This window comes from Propithecus coquereli, unplaced genomic scaffold (genome assembly GCF_000956105.1).
Source record: "Propithecus coquereli isolate 6110/MARCELLA unplaced genomic scaffold, Pcoq_1.0 Scaffold73, whole genome shotgun sequence".
NCBI lineage: Eukaryota > Metazoa > Chordata > Mammalia > Primates > Indriidae > Propithecus > Propithecus coquereli.
In genome coordinates, this window is record NW_012153396.1 from 3712572 (window position 1) to 3736417 (window position 23846).

Below are 23846 nucleotides of genomic sequence, written 5' to 3' on the forward strand. Positions count from 1 at the left end.
CGTCACGGGAATTCCCCCCTCCGGGGGGCCGGAAAGGGGCTTTCCCGGCTGCAGCCCGGGTGGCTGGAGAGGTGTCGCGACCCGTCCGAGGCGGGTCGGACGCGGGGATAAGCCGGAACCAGAGCCGCCGCCACGGTGAGTGGCCGGGTTCAGCCCCCTGGGTGGCCGGGACACAGAGAAGGGCGGGAAGAGGGCCTATAACTGACCGAGCCCTGGGGCTGGAGAGCCGCGGATGCACACACCCAGGGAGGGCGCGCACGACGAGCCAGACACACGGATACACGTCGACATCCCTGTACAGAGACACGCGGGCCGTGCGTACACCTGCCACCTGTGCTGGCGTGCGCACAGCAGCGCCCGTGCAGTCGGACTCACACACATGCACATGCAGACGTGCTCACCGGCGCCCTTACACATCAAGACTGACATGTACCCACCTGTATACAGACATGCTCACTTGCACACTCATGTTGACGCCATGCACACACAACATGCACCCAAGCACTAGGGCCGAAACCACACTTGTAGAGCTGTGACGGAAACACACGTGTATTACACACGGCTGTGAGATTGGGGTGGGAGCGTGCAGGGGTCTGCCGGTCGCCTAGGCACCCAGAGCTGGTGCGGTGTGGGGATCGACGGATGTTGAGATGTTTTGGGGAGAGGGGAACCAGAGGAGCCCATCTAAAGAAGGGGACACCTTTCCTCCCCTGCCCTGTGGCCCCAGAATCGCGTTTTCGGGTCAGAACCCCTGGGGCCCCCCACCGGGAAGAGCCCCCGCCTACAGGCCACTCAAAGAGGAGGCCTTCCGACAGCAGGAATGTCCCCCCAAAACCCCCCGGGGTGAATCAGCCGTGGCCTCCCTCCCGGCAGAAAATCCCAAAGTTGCTCCAGGCCGAGGGAGGGGAGGGGGGCGGGAGGCAGACCTGGGCCCGGACTTCGAGCCTCCCCCGGCCGTGAGGCCCATCCCCTGCCCTGGAGGGAGGAGAGGGCCTCGCCCCCACAGGGGCTTCCCTGACTCTCCGCGCCCCTCTGCTCGCGGAGAAGCAGCCGGCGCCAGCAGGCGGGTGCTGGCCTCCCGCCCCTCCCGCCGCGGGGGCGGGGCCCGCGGCGTCATTTCCAGGCCCGCCCTCTCCGGCTCCGCCTCCCCCTGGTATTTTCGGGACTTTCCTAAGCTGCTCTAACTTTCCTGCCCCTTCCCCGGCCGGGCCCAGCTCCGGATCTCGCCCTCCACCGGATCTCACCCGCCACACCCGGACGGGCGGCTGGAGGAGATCGGACCCTCCCCCAATCTGGCCCCCATCTCCCGCCCACCCCCGTTATAATCTGACCTCCCCTCCCCCTGTCACTCCCCCCCACCATCTAGGCGGGCGCCTAAAACTCTGGAAGCAGCACCGGGCCGGAGCCACCAGAGCCGGGCCTAGCCCAGAGACATGGAGAGTTGCTACGACCCAGTGAGTCAGGCCGCCTGCCCTGAAACCGGCCGGCGGCTCCCCGTGTCTGTCTGCTGGAATCCTTTCTGCTCCCTTACACCTGTGTGCCTTCAGATTATCCGAGCTTGCCCGTCCGTCTGTCTGCAGATTCTGCTTCCCCAAGGAGCTTTCTCTTGGGCCTGAGGAGGAGGGAGAGTGACTACTGAGGGCTTAGAGATGGGAGGTGGGGCCCTGGGGGTGGCTCAGAATCGGCCGCCACCCCCAGTCTGTCTCCAAACCAGGGTCTGGATGGCATCATTGAATATGATGATTTCAAATTCAACCCCTCCATTGTGGAGCCCAAGGAGCCAGCCCCAGAGACACGTGAGTCCCCTGACCTCCCCTTGTCTTAGAGGGAGGGGAAGGGAGAGCCTGTGGTGCGCACTCTGCCTGGGGGGTGGGCTTGGAGACCCTGGCTCAGCAAGGCCTCTCTGTCCCCAGCTGATGGCCCCTACCTGGTGATTGTGGAACAGCCTAAGCAGGTGAGTGAGCAAAAGGGATGGCATGGAATGGCTTCAGCTTTGGGGACAAGTGGGGTAGCTGTAGCTGGCTGGCCACGGGGCCGGTCACTGGCGGAGGAGGCCACAGTGGGTTGGACGGTAGACTACTGCTGATTGCAGTGGTGCGGTTCTGGTTCAGGGCAGACACTACCAGTCATTAGTCACTGCTGGCCAGGCATGTGGCTGGCAGGGGTAGTCTCTCTTGATCCCAATGTCACTCTGCCTTTGGACCTTCAGCGAGGCTTCCGATTTCGATATGGCTGTGAAGGCCCCTCCCATGGAGGACTGCCAGGTGCCTCCAGTGAGAAAGGCCGGAAGACTTATCCCACTGTCAAGGTGAGCCAGGATGGTGCTGGAGGGTGGGCTACTGGACAGCATGTCGAGGGGCATGACTGACAGCTCCTGCCCCTCCCAGATCTGTAACTACGAGGGACCAGCCAAGATCGAGGTGGACCTGGTAACACACAGTGACCCGCCTCGTGCTCATGCCCACAGCCTGGTGGGCAAGCAATGCTCCGAGCTGGGGGTCTGCGCCGTGTCTGTGGGGCCCAAGGACATGACTGCCCAGTAGGTGTCCCCTACCCCTGGCCCCCACGGTATGCCCCCTCATTGCCTGCCAGTCCCACGCCCCAGCCCACCTCTGTGAGCTTAGCATCTGACCAAAGGGAGACACAGGTTGGCCCCAATACCCAAGGGCCCAAGTAAAAACTAGAACAGCTTCCTTGAGGAAGTAGGGCTGAGCTGAGCCCTGGCAATGAGGAAGGTGCCTCAGGAGGAAAGGACTGTATGGGCGAAGGCCTCTGACTCTCTCTTGTCCCCAGATTTAACAACTTGGGTGTTCTACATGTGACCAAGAAGAACATGATGGAGATTATGATACAAAAACTTCAGAGGCAGAGACTCCGCTCCAGGCCCCAGGGTCTTACAGGTGTGGGGCAGGGGAGTCATGGGAGGTGCTCATGGAAGGAGCAGGAGGGAGGAGCCCAGGTGTCACACGTGTGCCTACTGCCCAGAGGCCGAGCGGCGCGAGCTGGAGCAGGAAGCCAAGGAGCTGAAGAAGGTGATGGATCTGAGCATTGTGCGGCTACGCTTCTCAGCCTTCCTTCGAGCCAGTGATGGTTCCTTCTCCCTGCCCCTGAAGCCAGTTATCTCCCAGCCCATCCATGACAGCAGTGAGTATCCTGACTGCCGGGTATGCCAGACCTGGGTACCAGAGGGAATATGAGGGGTGACCTCAAGCTGTGGAGTCAGATAGGCCTGGGCTTCTGACCCTGGCCCTGCCACATATGAGCTATGTGATCTTGAGCAAGTCCTTTCCCCCACTGAGTATCGCTTGTGTCTTTGGTCAGTAAGGATGCTAGCAGTTCCTGCATCTCCTGGGGTTGTTGAGATGATGAGTGCAAAGCACCTGGCTTCATAAATGTGGCCATGGCTGTTATATCATCTCAATTAATCTACATCCCAACCCCATAGAGTCTCCGGGGGCCTCAAACCTGAAGATTTCTCGAATGGACAAGACAGCGGGCTCTGTGCGGGGTGGAGATGAAGTTTATCTGCTTTGTGACAAGGTGCAGAAAGGTGAGGCTGGATCCCAGACTGGGAGCTAAAGACATTGGGTATACGATTGGGGGCCAGGGCAGCTCCAGGATAGATGGCCCTGGAGCTGTGGCCAAGCTTCAGTTTTCCCCGTAGATGACATTGAGGTTCGGTTCTATGAGGATGATGAGAATGGATGGCAGGCCTTTGGGGACTTCTCTCCTACAGATGTTCATAAACAGGTACCCAGGGGCCCAGGCCTGGGCTGGGAGCTGAATTAGGCGAAGGCTTCACTGATACCCTGTGTTGTCCCCCCCACACCAGTATGCCATTGTGTTCCGGACACCCCCCTATCACAAGATGAAGATTGAGCGGCCTGTAACCGTGTTCCTGCAACTGAAACGAAAGCGTGGGGGGGATGTGTCTGACTCCAAACAGTTCACCTATTACCCTCTGGTGGAAGGTGGGGCAGGGCTGAGGATCCCAGGGGGCTGGCAGAAGAGGGTTGGCAGGGCTGAGCTAGAGGGTCCCAAGCACTAGATCGGGGGACCCAAGAGCCAAGTCAAGAGTGGGGAGGGTCCCAGGTAGTGGTTCCTAGGAGCCAGCCTGAGGGCTTCTGGGGAAAGGACCCTGAAGCATGACCCCTGAACTGGGGTTTTAACATCCCATTTCCCTCTGCCCCCAGACAAGGAGGAGGTGCAGCGGAAACGGAGGAAAGCCTTGCCCACCTTCTCCCAGCCCTTCGGGGGTGGCTCCCACATGGGTGGAGGCTCTGGGGGCTCGGCTGGGGGTTATGGAGGAGCTGGAGGAGGAGGTGAGGGGGTGCTGGTGGCGGGAAGGGGGATGGAGGAGGGAGGGGTAAAGGGAAGAAAATCGGTGGAAGAAATCTGGGAGGGTCCTGGCTGGTGCCCTCTCCCCACAGCCTTGCCTATACCCACAGGTGGCAGCCTCGGCTTTTTCTCCTCCTCCTTGGCCTACAGCCACTACCAGTCGGGCGCGGCCCCCATGGGCTGCTACCCGGGAGGCGGGGGCGGGGCGCAGATGGCCGCCTCGGCACCTGACGTGGACCCTGTGACTCCCCAGTGCGAACCGCAGGCCCCGGAGATGCTGCAGCGAGGTACGGCCTCCGGCATCCGGGCGGTCGGGACACCGGGGTGGGGACGTAGCCTTTACCCACGGCCCTTGTCGTCCCCAGCGCGGGAGTACAACGCGCGCCTGTTCTGCCTGGCGCGGCGCAGCGCCCGAGCCCTGCTGGACTACGGCGTCACGGCGGATGCGCGCGCGCTGCTGGCAGGACAGCGCCACCTGCTGACGGCCCAGGATGAGAACGGAGACACGTAGGCCGGCGAGAGGGAGGGCTGAGTTGGGGGAGTTCATGGGGTGGGGGCAGGAAAGGGCCCTGGAGCCGGCCAGACCGCGCTTCAAGTCCGGCCTGGCTATTAACTAGCTCTGCTCAAGGTACTTAGTCTCTCAAAACCTCAGTTTTGTCGACCGTGAAATGGGTACAATAATACTACTTATCTACCTCAAAAGGGTGCTGGGAAGGATTAAGTTCAGGTAAACCAATGCCCTTGGAGACGTTCTGGGTTCAACAGGCCCCAGCGAGGGAGATTACAGAGGCAGTGGGGTTTTGAGGGCAGAGGATGCTCTGAGTGGCTGGGCTTGCTAGGCCAGACTCCCTCCCCGCCCCCCAGGCCGCTGCACCTGGCCATCATCCACGGGCAGACCAGCGTCATCGAGCAGATAGCCCACGTCATCTACCATGCCCAGCACCTCGGCGTTGTCAACCTCACCAACCACCTGCACCAGGTGGGGGGGGTACCGGCTGGTGAGGGGTAGGGGTTGGGAGGCAAGTGGGTCTAAGCCAGGGGCAGGCCTGGTTCACCCTGCTTTGTCCCCAGACACCCCTGCACCTGGCAGTGATCACCGGGCAGACGAGGGTGGTGAGCTTCCTGCTGCAGGTGGGTGCAGACCCAGCTCTGCTGGATCGGCACGGAGACTCAGCCATGCACCTGGCGCTGCGGGCAGGTGCTGATGCCCCCAACCTGCTGCGTGCCCTGCTGCGGAGTGGAGCCCCCACCGCGCCCCAGCTGTTACAGCTGTTACACATGCCTGACTTTGAAGGTGAGTTCTCCATCTCATTCGGACTAAGGGGGCAGGAGTGGGGACCAGGGAGGGTATCTGGTGAGTGCCTAGAGTGGACACGTGTCAAGGCTGACTGGTCAGGGCTGGTCCGGAGCTACAGCTGCAGGCTGAGTGTGCTGTGTCCCTAGGGCTGTACCCAATACACCTGGCGGTCCGTGCTCGAAGCCCCGAGTGTCTGGATCTGCTGGTGGACAGTGGGGCCGAAGTGGAGGCTGCAGAACGGCAAGGGGGCCGGACAGCCCTGCACCTAGCCACAGAGATGGAGGAGCTGGGGTTGGTCACCCATCTGGTCACCAAGGTGGGACTGAGGATTGTGGAAGGGGTGGGGCCGAGGGTTGTGGAGGGACTAAGGATGGTGAAGAGGTGCGTGGGAGGGGGTGGCCAACTGGACAGTGCTGTGGTCAATTACTCCCTTGCACCCCACAGCTCCAGGCCAATGTGAACGCTCGTACCTTTTCGGGAAACACACCCCTACACCTGGCAGCTGGGCTGGGATCCCCGACCCTCACCCGCCTCCTTCTAAAGGCTGGTCAGTCTCACCCTTACGGACATTTGAACAGGGTTGGGTGGGGGAGAGGTGCCTCCCAGACTCCCCACTTTGCAGTCCTTAATGTGGGCCCCATTGCACCTCCCGATGACTGCCTCCCTCCCAAAGGTGCTGACATCCATGCAGAGAACGAGGAGCCCCTGTGCCCCTTACCCTCGCCCCCTACCTCTGATAGCGACTCGGACTGCGAGGGGCCTGAGAGGGACCCTCAAAGCAGTTTCCGGGGCCACACGCCTCTTGACCTCACTCGCAGCACCAAGGTGAGGCCAACCTGGGACTAGCAGCAGCAAGGAACAGGGCACCTTCGGGGCATGGGGGTGGGGTCCTGAGTATATGGACTTAAGGCTACCTGGGCTTGGGGACATGGTAGGAGGTAGTAAAGGTGAGGCCGTCTCCCCAGGTGAAGACCTTGCTGCTCAATGCTGCGCAGAACACCCTGGCACCTCCTCTGACCCCGCCCAGCCCGGCAGGTGAGATGTCATCATGTACTCCCAGCCCCCTCCTCACCTAGATGTCTCCTCCTCCAGGACCCTGCAGGATGTCTCCTTTCATCCACCCCGTCCTCAGCCCCCAGTGGCCCTGTCTGACTTCACTGTCAGATCATCTTGGGAGAAAGGCAGTGTCCAGGTGGACCTGTCTCCACCCAACTCTGGAGGTAACTGACATGTCTATATTTATGTCCTCTCAGGGCCAGGGTTGTCACTTGGTGATACAGCCCTGCAGAACCTGGAGCAGCTGCTAGATGGGCCAGAAGCCCAGGGCAGCTGGGCAGAGCTGGCAGAGCGGCTGGGGCTACGCAGTCTGGTGGACACGTACCGAAAGACGGCCTCGCCCAGCGGCAGTCTCCTGCGCAGTTACGAGGTGGGTCGGCCTGCGCCCTGCCCCAGCCCCGGTTTCCCCTCCCCAGTCTCAGAGCCTGATGCGCCCTTGGCCCCAAGGCCCCTGACCCCACACCCTAGTTCACGCCTCAGGCCTCTTCCTTCTCCTTAGCTGGCTGGCGGGGACCTGGGGGGTCTGCTGGACGCTCTGTCTGACATGGGCCTAGAGGAGGGAGTGAGGCTGCTGAGGGGCCCCGAGACCCAGGATAAGCTGCCCAGCACAGGTAAGGGGGCTACCTGGAGGGTGGATCTGGGCTGGAGGCTGAGAGGCTTGTGGCCTCGTCAACCCCCTTTTCCTTTCCCCTCTGCCCTCCCGCCCCGACAGAGGTGAAGGAAGACAGTGCTTACGGGAGCCAGTCGGTTGAACAGGAGGCAGAGAAGCTGGGCCCACCCCCTGAGCCACCGGGAGGGCTCTGCCATGGGCACCCCCAGCCTCAGGTGCACTGAACTGTCGCCCACGCACCAGCCCCCTTCTGGACTCTCTGTACAGCACCCCCACCTCTTCCAAATCTTATTTAACTCCCCATGCCCACCCCTCAGTTCGGGCAAATAAAGGATTCTCAAGGGAAGGGGAGGGTCCCCTTCCCAACTTATGGCAGTCTCGATGTGACTCTTGTCCCTGGAAGCAGCCACCTACCCTGGCCCCAAGCCAGGCACTGGAGAGCAGAGAAGGAGGAGGCCCAGTCGGCAAGTCCAGAGCAGTTTAATGGGGCGGAGGCTGTACAGAGGGCAGGGCCCACTGAGGAGGGAAGGCAAGGCCGCACTGTCCCTGGCCCACGTACCAGGCCTTGACGTGGATGCCCTTCCTCCACCTCTGGAAGGAGAGAGGGTGAGCCCTTGGGGAGGAAGGAGGGAAAACCAGCTCAGCCCCAACTCCTGGCCTCTGTCTGAGCCAGGCCCCAGGACGAAGGGGGATTGCTGGTGTCAGGGTGGGGGTGGTCTCAGCAGAAAGCGGAAACGTTGTCAGGCCTCCCCCACGCAAAAAGAAGCATCAAAAGTTCAGGGGCACTGGCCCCTCCTGCCCCCACCCCCGCCCCCCCAGTACGAAAAAGTGCAAAACATTATCACAAAAAGGGGGTCTCCGAGGGGCCCTCAGTGTAGGCTCCTGAGGCCCATGCCCCAGCCCTGCCCTGCCCCGGACACCGCGTCCGGCGCGGTCGGGCCCTGGGCCACAAGGCCCTCATGGGTGGCCCGAGGCCGGCCCGGGCTCAGGCAGGGCCGTGTCATCCTGCCGGTGCCCACCTCCACCCCCACCTCAGGGCTTCCTTCGCCCACTGCCTGTCCCTGCCCGAGACTCTGAGCCGTGACGAGCCCGGGGCTGGCTGGAGGGGTTGGGCTGCAGGGAGGGACTGGAGTGAGATGGGGGGAGTCCGTCCTCCACGCTCCCGGCCTGGGCCAGTGCTGCCTCAACGGCGTCCAGCTCTTCGCTGCCCGCCTTCAGCTTGACCCGCAGCAGCGCCGCGTACGTGCCATAGCGGGATTTCTGAAGAGAGGCAGGGCTGTGAGAGCCCGCTCTGCCCCCTCCGCCCATCCCACCCCATCTGGACAGGGAGGGCCACCAGAGAAGGCTAGGAGATGGTAGGGTCCTGCCCACCTCTGAAGCCCCAGAAGCCCCCAAGGACCGTGAGATGGCCCCCTGGCAGGTTGGTCACCCTCTCTGGGCTCTCTCAGGACTACTAACTGCAACAGCTAAAGTTTCTTGAGGCTTTACCAGAGTTGGGGAACACAGCACTTTACAGACATGTCACTTCACGACCCTAGTGGGTGTGGAATGTTGTCTTTGTTCCACAGAAGAGGAGACTGAGGCTCAGAGAGAGTCAGCAGCCTGCCCAACGTCATCCAGCTGGTCCCACTCTAAAGAGCCCATGCCCTTCACCCTAGTCCGAGCCCGTGTGTGGTGACAAAGAGGTACCCAGGCAGGGAGGCTCACCTCAAACTCCAGGTAGGCCTCCTTCTGCCGCTGCTCATCAGCCTCCTTGCCCCGGGCCTTCTTGCTCAGGTGGGCAGCCCGGTGCTCCCGCAGCTCACTTGCCATGGCCTTCAGCTTGGCCTCGTGGGTCCGCACCTGCTCCTCCTGGCAGCCGAGGGAAGCACAGTCAGGGTCACTCCAGCCCATACAGTGCCTTTGTGCAAGTTTTTAAAAAGATGCCCCTTCCTTTGGACAAACAAAGCACCACGTCTGGGTAACCAGCTGGCAAGGGGAGTGGGGGTTGGGTTTCAGCCTCCACTCGCCCCCTGTGGCCAGTGTCCTGGTGCAGGGGACAGCCACGTGATCATACACAGCAGCTCAGAGTGCAGTCAGCCTGGGCCTGCCCCCTCCACCTCACTGGTACCAGGTGGACTGAGCTGGGGCTACCTGGGAGAGGCGGGTGGCAGCGCTGGGCAGGAGAGGGCGGCTGAACTTCTTCTGGGAACTAACAGCAGCTGGGAAGGGGGGTGCAGAGAACATGGCAGCCACCACATTGATGCGAGTGATCCAGGACTGCATCTGCTCCAGGCTCCTGGGGAGACAGCACAGCCCCTTGGGACCTGGGCCCAGGGTTCTGGGCCTGAAAAGGAATGAGGCAATCCAGGGACAAGGGAGGGGAGCAAGACGGAAGGTGGGGTGAAGGAGTCCAGGATGGGCAGCAGGAAGGCACTCACGGGGCCTGGAAGAGGAAGACCCGCCAGTCAGCTGTGCGCAGGTAGAAGACATGGGGCCTCTTGCTGTAGTCGCTGGCTCGGGTGGCCAGGGCGTGGTGGATGCTGATGGCATTCTTGAGCTCTGCCTCCGAAAGGGCCTTCCCTGGCTGGTACTCCTCCTGCAGGGGTGCCCATCTTGTCCTGGCCCCAGTCCCAGCCCGGCCCACCTATGCCCCCCCGCGGCCAGTCCAGCCCCAACCCTTTGGCCTGGCCCCTCACCTTCTGCAAGTAGAGGATCATGCCCTTGAGGATTCCGTGGAAGCTCTTCCAGCCCCGCTTGCCCCGAGGTGCTGGGGGAGGGAAGACAGGTCAGGGGGGCCAGGGACAGGCCCACTCCCATCCATCCCCCAGCCCCTTCCACCTGGCCACATACTCTTCCTGCAGTCGGGGTCTGCGTGCACCTTTCGCACCAGGGCCCCGTGCTTGTAGACGGCGGCCCCAGGCTCCGGAGTCAGGTCCAGGAAAGGGCTGGAGCCGCTGCCACTGCCCCCGCTGACCCGCTTGATGACCTTGGGGTTGGGGTCGGCCAACTCAGACAGAGAGCGTCTCAGCTCCTCCTCGTCTCTGCAGGCGTGATCACCTCAGTGGGGGCTGGCCATGGAGCCATCACCCCCCCTTCAGTCCTGGCCTTTGCCCACCTGAAAGCCCCTTCAGTGTTTGTGGAGATGCTGGGGGGGGGGTCCCATCACCCTGAGGACGCTGTCATGTCTCCCACCTCAGAGTGGGTCTCCCCGCCTCAGAGCAGGGCACCCGGAGGCAGGCTGTCTCCTCCCTGAGATCAGAGCTCTGCAGCATAAGGCCACAACTGTCCCTTCCTCCCCTCACGTGTCGCCAGCCCTGTCCTCTCCATTTCTACATACACCCCAACCCTCACACCCTTCTCCACCAGGACAGACACATGTCTGACTCAACTCTGTCTCAACCACACCCAGCACTAGGCTTTGCTCATAGCGTGTTGGCTAAATGGTGGCAGAAGAAGGAAGAAGCAGCTTCCTAGTGCCCCCCCCACCCCGTACATCCTGGTTTGCAGGCTCTGTCAGATAAAAAATTGGATTCTATCTTGCCATTACCCTGCTCAAGAACCTGCAGTAGCTCCCTACTGCCTCCCACCTGGAGCCTACACTGCATCTCCCCCAACATCGTCTTCTTCCACGCTCCATTCCAGGCAGGCCTGCCCCGTCATGGTCTCCCACTCACACTCACATCAGCCACCACACCTTTGCCTCCCAAATACCAACTTCCCCTTTTCTCTTCCCAAATGTTTCCCCTCCTTCGAGACTTGTGTCAGTCCCAAGCCTCCAAAAAGCCTTCCCTGATCTCCCCCTGCACCCTAATCCTGAGCTCTGCCTCCTGTGAGGTCTTCTCTACTAACCGGAGCTCCTAGCTAAACTGCACAGTGGCTCTCAGCAAATACCAGCGAATACAGCAATCTACTGGCTGTTACAATGAGAGCTGCACCCTCAGACTGGGGGTCCCAAGCCCAAAGTGGACCTCCTCTCTCAGACTGCACTCTCTAACACTTTAAGCCTTGCTGTTTCTATTGGGGGCTGCCAAGAATAGACAAGAATAGGTTCCTTGTTCTGTGATATCTGGGCTTCCTAGGACCTAAGTAGGGCCACTCGTGCTACTGGTCAGGGCCCTACTTCCACAGGCTTCTGCTTTCCCACTAGGGTTGCCAGGGGACCTCCCTTTTATGTTTCAGCACACACACCCCCAACCCCAGCTTGTCATAACAACCCAGCTAGAGACAAGACGCAGAGCCCCAGGTCCAGGCAGCATCTCCAAAGAAGGAAGTGAGGCAGCTTCACTGTCTCTCATGAACTCTCACCCCTCCCCTGCCCCACAGCCCCAGGACTCACAAGATCCACCCAATTCTCCTGGCCCCCCCAGGTAGCCCCTTCCCCAAGCCCCACCCCTAACCCACCACTCAGCCCCAGGACTCACATGGCCCACTGCAACTTCTCATTCTTGATGGAGCTGTACAAGGCCTGGGGAGGGAGGAACAAATCAGGGGGCTGTGGGTCAGTCCTGGGGGAGGAGGCACCATGTACCCCAATGTCAGAGCCCTCCCTCCCAACTTGGGAGAGAAGACAGAACTAAGGGGGAGGGGCAGCAGAGTATAATGACCAAGAACACAGGCTCTGGACAAGGCCCAGCTCCACCACTTTAGCTACATGATGCTGGGCAAGTATCCATGGGGAAGAACGAACGTAGTAACACGTGGGCACAAGCAGTTCGCACAGGGCATCCTGGCACAGGTTGACGCACAATAAAGGTAGCTGCCATTATCACCTTTATTATTGTTAAGGGGCTATCCTGCTCAGACCTTGGGCCGAAGGACGGCCCTGGAGGGGATGGGAAAGAGCAGCCCTAGGAACTCTCCCTCCCCCAACCACATGCTTCGGCCTGTTTCCACAGGATAAATCCACACACAGCATATGGGGAAACTGAGGCCCCAGCATAGAGGACTTACCCTCTCAGCTTATTCCTTGACTAACAGAGAATACACTGTCATGGCTTCCAACCCCAGGACAAACTGAGGCCCCCCTAACCCAGACAGCCCTACCAAGCCAATCGCCAGGGCCATCCAGCTCCTGCCTGTGTGCACGCACACATCATGTTGCTGGGGAGTGAACACTAGTCTAAAGGCAGCGGCTTTAGCTTCCAATCACTGCCCAGCCCAAACTTCCTGTGAGCTTCTGAAGCAGTCATTTCCTCTCCATATAGGTGGCCTGGAGGACACTTGGGAGGCTTGAGGTGGTCAGAGGAGAGAATAGGCTCCATGAGCAGTGTAGGGGACCCCTCTTCTTGGGAGTAGCCTGGAACATGGGTCCATGCCAGCGCCTCCAACTGTGGGGGTGCTTCCGCCAGCCTGTCTGAGTGGGTGTGTCCCCAGCATGTGCGTGTTGGGCTAAGTGTGTGGCATGTGATGCTGCCTGCATGTGAGCTGGGTGCAATGGTGACGTCGGCACCTTCCCTGTGATGGGACACAGCCTTCATTCCCTCCAACACACCACAGTCTCTGACTCTCTCTCGCTGCCCACAGCCATGCCCAGCCACAGGGCTAGCCAGGTATCCCACCCGCACACACCCTGTCCACACCCTGTCTGGGGGTGGGTGCACGCCACAGCCTCCACCGCCGCCCCAGCACAACCCAGGCTAATCAACACATAGCACTTCCAGCACATACGGAAGCCCAAACGCAGCATGGCTTAGTCCCCTAAACCCTCACTCCCCAACTCTCTGGCCAGGAGGCTTAAGTGGCCACCAAGATCCAATCTGCAATCCTTGTCTCCAGCCTTCTAGTTCGTCCCCTGCCCCATCTCAGGACCCCCTTTGGCCCACAAACACACCTTCCTTGGAAGGTCCTGAACCCCATTGCAGAGTCCCATGTCATGCTCCCATCTAGAAAACCCTCTTCCTCCCCAAAGACCTTTTGGTTAGTGAAGCCCACATTGGTCCAACGGTCTGTGCCTTCCCTGTCGCCCTCAGTCCATACCCGTGAGCTCTGTCCCTGCCAGGCTCCCCCCTTGGCCCCATCGATGCTCCCCTGGGCTCCTGCCGCCCTCGGTGCCTCCCTCAAGCCTCCTCCTCGGTCGCCCCCCCGCCTGGCGTGGGCCGCGGCCCGAACGCCCTCACCGCCTTTTTCTTCTTGCGGCTCTGCAGGCGGCTGACCACCAGGTCGGTGTAGAGCACGGGCTTGAGACTGCGAGAGCGCTGCGGCCAGCCGTAGCACAGGGTCTCCGCGCCGCGGTGGGTGCGCCCGTAGCGCACGGAGCACAGCGAGCGCGAGCGCAGCCGCCCGGCGCTGCTGTGAATGCTGTTGACGCCGATCATGCTGGCCCGGCCGGAGCGCCGTGGCCCCCGGCCATGCCCCCGCCCGCCCTTGGCCCCCGGGCCGCCCCGAACGGCCAGCGGACGGCTCCCCCGACAGCCAGCGCGAGCGGCGCGGCGCGGCCCGAGCCCGGCCCGGCCCGGCCCGGCTCCCACCGACGCACGGAGCGCGCGGCGGCGGCGGCGCTGTCTGCTCTGCAGCTCGGCGCGAGCGGGAGGGGGGCGCCGACGGGGAGGGGAGGACGAGGGCTGGGGGCGGGGACGGCGCGAAATGCAGGCGCCCGACCGTGAGGGGGGCCCGCCGCGCCACCACCGGGAGCGGCCTGGGGAGGCCAGTAGGGGCGCTTGCGTGGGGGCGGGCGGCTCGGGCTGCTCCGGGGAGACTGGCAGGGGGCGCTGGGAGCTCTAGGCCTGGGGCGTGAAGGTGGGCTGACCTGTAGGGTCTGGAACTCCCTCCTGGCTCCTCGGGATGGGGGTGGGGATGAGGGGAGGGGTCGGACCGCCGGCCCGGGGGCCCTTTGACACTGAGTCGGGAGGGCACTCGAGGCAGGATGGATGGAGGCAGCCAGGGAATAGCCCTGGCCTCATCCAACTCACCCGCAGATACCCGCCAAACGCCCCATATATATCCCCACTCACGACCACATACCCCAGTTCACGCATACACCTCAACTAACCACACGCACCAATTCACAGTCACACCAACTCACAGACACTTCAAACGCAGATGTACACCTCAAATGTACAATCTTTAACTCAACATACACCCCCTACTCACAGGCATATGTCAAAAATCAGACACATCCAACTCGCAGACGTAGAACCCATCCCACAAACACCCAGCCTACACCCCAACTCGGATACACACTAAATTATAAGCCCTAAAGCACAAATACCCCAAGCCATACAAACCCCTTGATTCACTGATGCCCCGTCGCACATAAACAACTCGGGCATACACCCAAACTCATCCAACACCTCAACTCACAACAGACACCCCCATTCAGACGCATCCTCAAACTCAGAAGCCCAATACACCCCAAGCTTGTCACAGACACGCCCTACGACACTCCTGTGCAGTTACATATATGTAGCGGCCCAGAGACACCTTTGTCCAACCCTGGGGGTTTCTTCCAGTGAGCCCAGGACTCCCCGGCATAAAACACCACTCGATCGGGGACAGGAATGAACCCACGGGACTGGGACGCCCCCTTCTCCTCCCACCCCCACCAGCCCCTGTGTATCATCTGACCCCTCAGGTGATGGCGCTGGAGCTGAGGCCTGGGCCTGGGGCCTGCCCACAAGGGAGCCAGAAGCGCAGAATCGAGTCCCAGCTCTGCGCCAACTTGCTGCGCAACCTCAGAAAAGCCTTTGTCCCTCTCAGGCCCCCTCTACCTCCGGGTCCCTCCAGCGCATCGGTACGAGGAAAGTCTTTGTGGCTGTACACACTGGGGTGGGAGCGGTGTGCCTGAGTACCCTCTGCCCCATGCAGGGACCCCCTTTCACCCCCAGTGCACCCTGGACGAGGGGAACCGACAAGGCAAAGGCAGGGTGCAGGACCGCCCTCTCAAGTGTTTTCCAGAGCCGCTCCCCTCCCCCGCCGCGCGCAGCCGCGATTGCACGCGTGTGCGCATGTTCCGGGAGAGCCTGCGTGTGGGGGCTGGGGGAGGGGGCGGTCCCCAGGCTGAGTCACGAGAGCCCAGGTTCCCGCAGCAGGAACCCGGGGCCTCAAAGCCCCACCCCTGCCCTCCCTCCGACTCTGCTGCCGACTGGGTCCTCCATCCTTCCCCTCCAGCAACTTCTACGCTGCCCCGCCCCCCACCTTGAGCAGCTCCCTGGGGAAGTCTCCGCCATCGTTGAGGCCCTCCAGGTTCCCGATGAAGTCCCCGCAGGTCATGCGCTTCCCGATGTTCTAAGGGAGGGAACAGAGGCCTGTGACCCTGGAGGGCCCTGGGCCTCCCCGGCCTTTAAGTGTCTGGAGAAAGGTCTGTTTTCCCGGCTCCTGCCTGTGCGCCCCCCACTCACGTGGCCATGGAGATCCGTGTTGAGTAGCATGAGAGCGCAGGTCAGCGTGTGGGCACCATCTAGGGAGGAGCTGACATTCAGCCACCGCCACTTCCCAGGGACTCTTCCCACAGCCATCTTCCCTAGCCTCATAGTTCGTGCCCCCCACCCACCGTTTCAGGGCCCCCTTTGGCCCACAACCACCCACTCCTACGTCCTGAACCCTCCCCAGAAAAGACCTCCTCCTCCAGCAGATCTCTCAGCAAGGACCTCTCCCTTTTCTCAGGACCCCTTTCCTAGCTCCCTAAGGTACTGGGGGCGGCCCACTGCTTGCCCCCACACTCACATGCCTCTATGCATTGAACACAAGCAAGTCAACCCCACACTTACGTAGATCGCTGCAGCCAGGCAGAATCCCCACTCAAGCCAAGCACTGTCCTGCACGTGTATGTGACCAACCGCATACAAACCCCTGCCTCTTCACAACACACACTTTACCCTAGCAATATGCCTGCCCCATGTATAGTTCCACATACATGTAGCCATGCCAGCACTGTCTGTGCACATGCATGTTCACATGCCTACACATTCATTCCCTCTTGCACACATACTCATGCTCCTATACACACACTCAGTGCCAGCCCATCTGCCTCTGGCCAGCTGGGACAATCCTGCTCTCGGCCTCCTTACCCTCTGAGGACAGGGCTTCAGGATTGCACTGGAAGTATCGCTGAGAGAAGTGGGCCAGCACACGCTCCCGTTCCTGGGTCTCACCCATTAAGGCCAGCTCCTTCAGAAACACCCTTGGGACAGGGAAAGAGGGAGGATATCATCCCTACCCAAGGTTCCCTTACCAGCTTGGGCAGGGTGATGTCAGCTCAGGGGAGACCCAAGGGCTCAGAGGAGGCACAGCTGGCACCTTGTACACCAAGCCTAGAGACTGGGGGCCTGTCCTCAATTGGCTGCACACCCACCTGAGAGCTTGGTCCAGAGTCATGCCCGTGAAGACAAAGAACTTGAGGTACTCCCCAGCCACCAGTTTGCTGAAGTCATTGCTGTGGGCAGGGCAGAGAAACAGGTGGGGTCTCAAGAGGCAGTGTCAAGGAGTCAGCTGAGGGTTACCTAGAGACCCAGGGGCACTGGATGGAGAGGATGTGGAGGTGCTGTCCCCAGGATGCATTCCCTCCACCCCCTTCCTCAGTCCCAGTCCAGTGGCTTTACTTCTTGCCCAGGTGCCTGGCCACATCGGCCTTCCTGAAGCCATCTAGTCGGTACAGCCTCTTGGCCAGGCGCTGTGCGGCCTCCAGATCCGCTTTCTGCCCGTTGGACAAGGTGTCCGTGCTTCCCAGGGCCAGCCGCTCTGTGCTGTCCAGTTCTGAATCCGAGTCAGATACCAGCTGGCTCAGGGGTAGTTCGCTGCCAGGGTAGAACACCACCAGGTCAGGGGTGGGGCAGGGCCCTCAGAGGCCATCTAGTCCCTCCCTCTGCCTCCAGGTCCAGAAGATGGGGAAAGGGAGAGAGGGACATGGGGAGGGCATTTTTCTTTTCTTCAAGGAAGGAGACTGTACACGTTGTGTCCATCAGTCTATTCTATCATTACCACCTGTCCATAGAAGTCCTGCCTCAAATCTAACCCACATCCATCTTGTTGCTGTGGGAGTTCTGGCTGCTTCCCCTAAGTTTCCAGAGGCCTAAGTTTGCTATTAGATATAGACCACCATCCCTACACTGGCCCTACTCATAGTCCTCTGTCTCTGAGACTATGGACAAAGGCGGAATAGATGGGTTGCAGGGAGGAGCAGTGGAGGGTCAGGCAAAGATTTGAGGGCAGCAGGGACACCCTCCTGCTCCTAAGTCTTTCTTCCTCCCACTGTTTAGGGAAAGGAGTCTCTCCTTGGTGCTCCCCAAAGAAACAGCCTCTGGGGTTAGGGAGACTGGGGGTCAGGGTGCACCCCTCATCCTCTTTCTCTCCTCCTCTTCCCTTCCCACCCCAGCTGCTCTACTGGCAAAGCCACCTGTCACCCCAGAGACAAGAGGCCGGAAACTCCTGGTTGCTAGGCAACGCTGTCTCCCTGGCCACCCCCTCCTGTTGCCATGGCTTCCATGACTGAGAGGGTAGCTGGCAGAGTGGAGAGCAGAAAGGTTAGACTGTGAAAGGACTTCCTGGAGCAGGGTGAGAGATGCCTGATTGGGCAGGGGGCAACATGGGAGGGAGGCAGTGGGAGAGGCTGGTGGCTCCATCTTTGGTGAAGCCTCCAGGCTGGGTGGGGTAAGATCATGGGAATTCTAAGCAGGTTAGAGACTGCCTGGAGAGGAAAGGGCGCTCCAGGGAGAAAGGAGGATGTTCTCTGGGGATCCTTCAGTCCTGACTCATGGTTTCTCAAGTCACTGGATTTGAGACCAGAGGCGCTATCATCCAAATGGGAAAACAGGCATCTGTACCCCATAACCACCCCTAGTCAGGGGTCAGGAATATTAACTACATCCTCACAGTCAGGATCTGTCCCTTAAATCAGTTCTGGGACAGTGATGGGGCTCCAGGGGCCTCAGATCTGAGGGACCAAAGTAACTACTCACCTGCCAAGGGGTGCCGCCCCCAGCCCAAGGCTGTCATCTGAATGGCAGGGACTAGGGGGCTCCCTCTCTGGGGCCAGTTTGGCTCTGGCCTCTGCCTCTTCCTCCTCCCCTCTCTGTGTCCAAGGACCATCAGCAGCGGAGCTGGTACCAGAGTCCAGTTCCAGAGGGGCAAGCGGGGCAGGCGCAGGTGGGTCAGGCCGCAGGGTCGGGGGTTGGGGAGGCAGCTCAAAGGTGAAGAAGGGGCTCTGGGTTGGGCCAGGTGAGGCCAGGGCCTCCAGCGAGGCGAGGCTGGTGTAGGAGGTGCCCTTGGCCCGGTGTGACTCCAGGATGGCTTCGAACACACAACTGAAAGAGTCAGGCCCGTCGGCCGAGGGGCTGGTCCCAGGTAGAAAGGGCACAGGAGATTTGAGAGGCCCGGTGTGAGGCAGCCGGCTCCCTGGCCTGCAGGGGCAGGGGAAATCTTTGATCAGGGGCCCAGAGGACAGATCTCAGGCAGGATTTCATTGAACACAGCTGACTCTGTTAAGGGGATTATCTTCCCCTTTTCACAGGCTCCTAAGCCCCTAACAAAAAAGACCCTCTTGGTATAGGATCCAAGATATTCAGTGCCCCTGGGGCATCCCAGCCCTACCAGTCCCCAGCACCCCATCCTCTCTCTCCCTCCCCCCTGCCTCCCTGCTAATCTCCCTTTCTCCTCCTTTTCCCTGATCCGCTTCCCTCCTGCCATCCCATTTCTATTTCTGGCAACATCTTAGGAGAAGATGAGGCTCCAAGCTGCAATGGGGTGTGAGACGGAAAGGAAAGCCCCACATGCCCCACTCTCCCACCAGGACCCAGGATCTGGACTGCTGACCCCTGATCCCCAGGCTTGATCCTGGCCTCTGGCCTGGCACCTGACCCCTGTCCTGCTAGAGTTCCTTGCCTCCTTTTCCTGGCTGCCCCGACCCCCCTGTGTTCTTGCTGATACCAGCTCCCCACATCCTCAGTGTTGCGCCAGGCCTAGGGCCTCTGTGCAGAATCTCCTGCTCCCCACTCTGCCCTGCAGCACCACAGCCTGGCCCTGCAGCTCCTGGCCCCGTCCTCATCTATCCCAGTCCCTTTGACCCAGCTTGGCCTCTGGGCCAGTGGGAAGGAGCAAGCCACTTTCTCCCCCACTCCCTTACTCACCGGGCCCCCTCTGAGGCCTCAAACACCTCATCGTCCACATCCTCTTCCCCGCCTGCCTCATCCTCATCTTCATTGCCACTGCCCAGGCTGGAACGAGGGCCAGGGCCTGGGCCGGGCCGGGGGGCAGGTGGGCGGGCAGTGCCAGGCAGGCCCTCAGAGCTGGGCTGGCTCTCGATGGCCGAGTCAGCCTCCTCCCGCTCAGCCAGCACCTCATCGATGTCAGTCTCGCGGTAGCACCTCAGGGGCACCGTGTCCAGGTCCGTCTCGGAGTACTTGGCTGCTCGCCCCACAGCCACCCCAGAGCCCTGCCCTGAGCCCACCCCAGGAGGAGATGGGGGAGCCCGCTCTGGGGGCTTAGCACCTGTAGTATGCATAGCATCCAGGTCAGGACATTGTCCTTGTCAGCTCCCTGTCCTGACCCTGTTCTCAGAACCCTCCCCACTGCCTCATATTGGCAGAAGTCCTCTCACTGTCTTGCCACCACTCCTCCTGCTACAAACTTAGCTTGTTCCTGGTGCCAGTGGAGCTCATTTCAAACCAAGTTCTTGTCAAACAGCTTGGAGGAGCCTGAAGGAGACTTGCCTCTTCACTGCATGGAATGACCACTGACATCCTCCCTCCTCTCCCTACACTACCCAGCCTCCTCCAGGTGCCCCCCAGCCCTATCCTCCAGGTGCCCTCATAACACAGATGGAAAGGTTGAGGCCTAGGGCGGCCTGGCTGATTCAGGAGCCCAGGAAGGGACCAGGGGAAGTTTGAAGGCAGGCTCCCTCCCAAGCCTCAGCCGACTTGGGGACGGCCCTGCCCTGTTCTCCTTGCCCCAGTCCTGGCCTTACCTGAGCTGGGGGGGTCCAAGGAGCCATAGAAGAATTCCCATTTGGCTCGAGCAATTCTCTGGGCATGAGAGGAAACTTCCCGGGGGGAGGACCAGGTGTCTCCCTGAGCCAAGAGGGAGACACAGGCACCCAGAGAAAAAGCCAGACATACAAGGACACAAGAATATGGGACAGAAACACAGAAACAAAAACACACAGTGACAGAGATGGAGGTGTAGAGACACAGGTTAGACAAACACAGAGGGCAAGAAGGAGACATATTTAGGACAGATTAAAGGATTCGGAGTGGACAGCAGACAGGCCCAAGTCTGACAGGGGTCCAAGCCTTGCCCCTTCACTGGGTCACTGGGGTCCCAGGGAGCCCAAGGGAGGTTGCATACCTGGTTCAGTAATCCAGTGTCAGCAGGTCCTCGGAATAGCGTGGCCAGGTGCTCAGGGGGCCCCCCCAGCCCATTGGGGAGAGAGGAATAAAGGCCATCTGTCCCAACCTGGGGTGGAACTGGTGGCCCATGTAAAGGGTCCCGGCCGCAAGGAAGGGCTGAGCCTCCTCTGGCTGGGAGTGGGTCTGACGTGGATGCCTCCAGCCGTAACTTGCGATTGGAGACAGGCCCAAGGGCTGGGGCGGGCCTAGGAGGAGAAACCCCACCCAGATCCCAGCTCCGACTCAAGCCTCCGGGAGCAGGTAGCCCATTCAGTGGCCTCACGCTGGCCTTCTCCACAAAGCGGAAGATGACCACGGAGCTCTGGGCCCCTGGTGGGGGCTGCCCAGTGGGTGAAGAGGGTGCCCAGGGTGAAGGAGCAATGCAGGGTGAGGGGGGGCCACGCAGAGGTGTACAAGGTGCTGTCACACGTCCCAGTTCCCGGCCTCGGGGACCTGGACCTGCCACTCGTCGTAGCAAAGAGCCTGTGCTGCCATACATGCTGGCTGGGGGGCTCTGGGGCACCGGACCTTCGGGAAGCCAGCGGCGTGGGCATCGTGGTGGGGAAATGGCACAGTCGCCTTCCGAGCAGAAGCGCATGGCACCCTGGGCCATGCTGGGGCCGGGGGGTCAGGCTGGGGGGGCAGGGATGGCGAGGCCAGGCGGGGAGTGAGGGGGCTGCATGCTCTTCAGACAGGCCTGTAAGAGAGGAAGGGGAGCAGGATGAACTGCCAGGAAGTTAGATGGGTGGGACAGCAGAGACAGGGAAGGGAAAGTTGGCTGGGGCATCTGAGCACCAGGGACCTAGCCCTCCCTGGGAATATGGGATCACTGATCCCAAACCGGGGGCTACTTCCATGGAGACCTGAGGAGAAAAGAACTGTACACCCAGTGGGCCCCTGGATCCTCTCCTTCTGCCTGGGGGCCCTGAGGATCACCCTTGGGGGAGAGAGGAAGCTATTCCAGAAGTTGAGTGAGCCCAGAGTTACTGTGGCACTTTGGAGCTACTTCTGGTGTGGGGGAGCTGGTACCCCACCCTCTGGATCAGGATTGTCAGCCAACCATCACATCATACAGCTCTGGGTCCGCTACAGTCCCTCTTATGGAGCCCCCTCACTCAGGAAAGGGGAACCCAGGTCTCCTGGAAGGAGAGGGAGGAAGAATGGGGGTTATATAGGGACGACGAAGGGCTTAGAGGCACAGGGTGGAGGGGAGGAGAAAGGCCTGAGCAGTGATCCCTATCCCCAGTACATATATGCTGAATGGCAAAGGGACATTCTTGTTCTCCACACAGGTACAGACTGGCACATGCACACACACACATGCACCCATGCACACACACACACACACACATAAGGACAAATATGTCAGTACACAGTTAAACACATTCACAGGCAACACCCTCCGGCACACACAGGCAGACACACATATTGCTCAAAGACACACCCTCATGCACTCTCACAGTCATAACAAATATGTGTGTAATAGAAAGGCACATGCTTGTTTTACACACACACCATCATCAAAGAGGAACACACAAAGAGATACCCAAATATATACACAGGCTCTCATTCTCCAATACACACAGAGATCCAGGTGTATCAGACACTCACAGAGACATACTGATCACAGTCACATACAAACACAGATGTACATTTACACGCATACTCAAGCAGGGATGCATACCCTCCCCCCGCTTCCAGTCCCTGGGGTCTCCTAGGGCGGGGGAAGACTGCACCACATCTTTCTCCTCCTCCTCACTCCCCAGGAGTATGACAGATCTTGTCCAGCCCAGGAGGGACCATAAAGGGGTAATGGGGCCTCTGGTGGCAACACAGGGTAGGGGCAGAGGTCAGGAGCAGCAACCCGGCCAGGCAGATTCCGGAAGCTCAAAGGGGGCCCAGCGCAGTTCTCTGTGCAGCCCCCACTCAAAGCCACCTCAGTACTCACCGCTGCTCGCCTGGAGCTGAGACCGAGGAGAGGCAGAGGAGAGGCTGGGCCCTGCTCAGCTGTGAAGGCAGCGCGGCTCCTGCTTGCTCCAGGCCCGCCCGCCTCTCAATCCCTCCTCCTACCCCCTGCGCGCTGCTCAGGCAACGCTAATCCCCCCCACCCCCCGCCCTCTCCCAGGGCCCTGAGCCCCGGAGGCTGCCAGCCTCCCTCGTCACTAGGTCTCCGCTGAGCTCTCCCGCCAACCTAAGACCCGCCCCAGACAAGGGGGAGGGCGCATGGAACCCCTGGTTCTATTCTCCAGACCCTCACGTGCCCCACCCCACTCGTGTCTACGTCTTTCTCACCCACTGACCCCTGTGCCACATGTATGGCCCAGGTGCACACGCGTGTCCCGCTCCAGACTCCACGCGTGTCCCTAGGAGGCTGCCACATGACCTGTTACATGCCACACGCGCTCCCGCCCCCACGAGCACGCGGACGCGCCAAGCACACGGTATGGGTGTAGACCAGACCCGCCTCTTAAATCCAGGAGACCATCAACTATGGAAGGGAGATATAGGGAACGCAGTCTTGAACCCCTTGGGGTTTTGAGTCTTGGACCCAGGAGACCCGACCCTGACCACCCACCCTAGCTAGGTGCAGCAGGAGGGATGTTAAGCCAGACTTCAGGAAGAACTTCCTTACTGCCTGAGCCGGTGGCCCTCCCGCCTAGGGGTAAGAGGTTAGATGGGATGACCCCGGGACTGGAAGAAGTGGGGGACAGGCAACCCTGGTGCCCTTGACCAGGGTAGAAGGGGTCCTGGCTATTTTAAGAAAGCGCCGCTCGAGTTACTATGGCAACTACTCTCCTTTGGAAGGCCAGGATGGGAAGGTGGCGACCTCGGAAGGAAGAAGGGGTCTGTTTGGGCGGTCAGGGGGCGCAAGGACGTGCGAGGCGGGGGCGCGCGGGGCTCACCGCGGGGAGGGGTGGCGCGGGCTCCGCGTGGTGCTGAAGGGGACAGCGCCAGATTTGTCGCACTGCGCAGGCGCAGAGGCGCGAACAAAGAGGGGAGGGGGAGGAGGCGCGCAGCCGGAGGTGGTGCGCGCTCACGTGGCTCTATCTTTTCAGGGGTCAATCCTCCCAGCTACCCACTCCCGTGCAGGCTAAGGAAGAAGAGGAAGCAAGCCCCTCACCTAACTTGACCTTCTTCTGGTCCTTCCCGATACCCTTCTAGCTGCGCTGGCGGGTGGGGGAGCATGGAAGGGATTATGGGAAAACCAGATGTCTGCGTTCTCTATCTGTGTCTCGCCTGAATTCTG

The 23846-nt window shown here is 60.8% G+C and overlaps 2 protein-coding genes across 2 annotated transcripts; one reads left to right on the top strand and one right to left on the bottom strand.

The window, feature by feature from the left end:
* On the top strand, nt 1–7671 carry NFKB2 (nuclear factor of kappa light polypeptide gene enhancer in B-cells 2 (p49/p100)). The gene is made up of 23 exons (XM_012661699.1): nt 1–135; nt 1367–1454; nt 1715–1796; nt 1914–1954; nt 2210–2308; nt 2388–2539; nt 2794–2900; nt 2986–3144; nt 3446–3550; nt 3665–3750; nt 3833–3971; nt 4194–4322; nt 4449–4625; nt 4704–4845; nt 5203–5317; nt 5410–5632; nt 5782–5951; nt 6080–6182; nt 6309–6460; nt 6601–6670; nt 6889–7061; nt 7191–7302; nt 7404–7671. Exons 2-23 carry the CDS (start codon nt 1434–1436, stop codon nt 7523–7525), a joined length of 2679 nt encoding a protein of 892 aa, XP_012517153.1. The 5' UTR covers nt 1–135; nt 1367–1433; the 3' UTR covers nt 7526–7671.
* Nucleotides 7672–7765: 94 nt separating this feature from the next.
* On the bottom strand, nt 7766–22991 carry PSD (pleckstrin and Sec7 domain containing). The gene is made up of 17 exons (XM_012661700.1): nt 22548–22991; nt 20559–21296; nt 20179–20281; nt 19343–19703; nt 18176–18616; nt 16820–17014; nt 16573–16653; nt 16289–16401; nt 15620–15678; nt 15417–15506; nt 11705–11748; nt 10134–10324; nt 9980–10050; nt 9722–9879; nt 9435–9579; nt 9009–9152; nt 7766–8561 (listed from the first exon to the last, which is right to left on the bottom strand). The coding sequence occupies exons 2-17, from the start codon at nt 21210–21212 to the stop codon at nt 8334–8336; spliced, it is 3078 nt and encodes a 1025-aa protein (XP_012517154.1). The 5' UTR covers nt 21213–21296; nt 22548–22991; the 3' UTR covers nt 7766–8333.
* Nucleotides 22992–23846: the final 855 nt, after the last annotated feature.

What these genes read in the sequence shown, in the direction of transcription:
- NFKB2 (XM_012661699.1), top strand. Translation starts at nt 1,434, where the DNA reads ATGGAGAGTTGCTACGACCCA. An exon ending in AGACTTATCCCACTGTCAAG is followed by an intron (nt 2,309 to 2,387) that starts GTGAGCCAGGAT and finishes TGCCCCTCCCAG; the next exon opens with ATCTGTAACTACGAGGGACC. An exon ending in TGGAGGAGCTGGAGGAGGAG is followed by an intron (nt 4,323 to 4,448) that starts GTGAGGGGGTGC and finishes CTATACCCACAG; the next exon opens with GTGGCAGCCTCGGCTTTTTC.
- PSD (XM_012661700.1), bottom strand. Translation starts at nt 21,212, where the DNA reads ATGGCCCAGGGTGCCATGCGCTTCTGCTCGGAAGGCGACTGTGCCATT. An exon ending in CTGCCACCCGCCTCTCCCAG is followed by an intron (nt 9,153 to 9,434) that starts GTAGCCCCAGCT and finishes CTCGGCTGCCAG; the next exon opens with GAGGAGCAGGTGCGGACCCA. An exon ending in AGGCCTACCTGGAGTTTGAG is followed by an intron (nt 8,562 to 9,008) that starts GTGAGCCTCCCT and finishes GCCTCTCTTCAG; the next exon opens with AAATCCCGCTATGGCACGTA.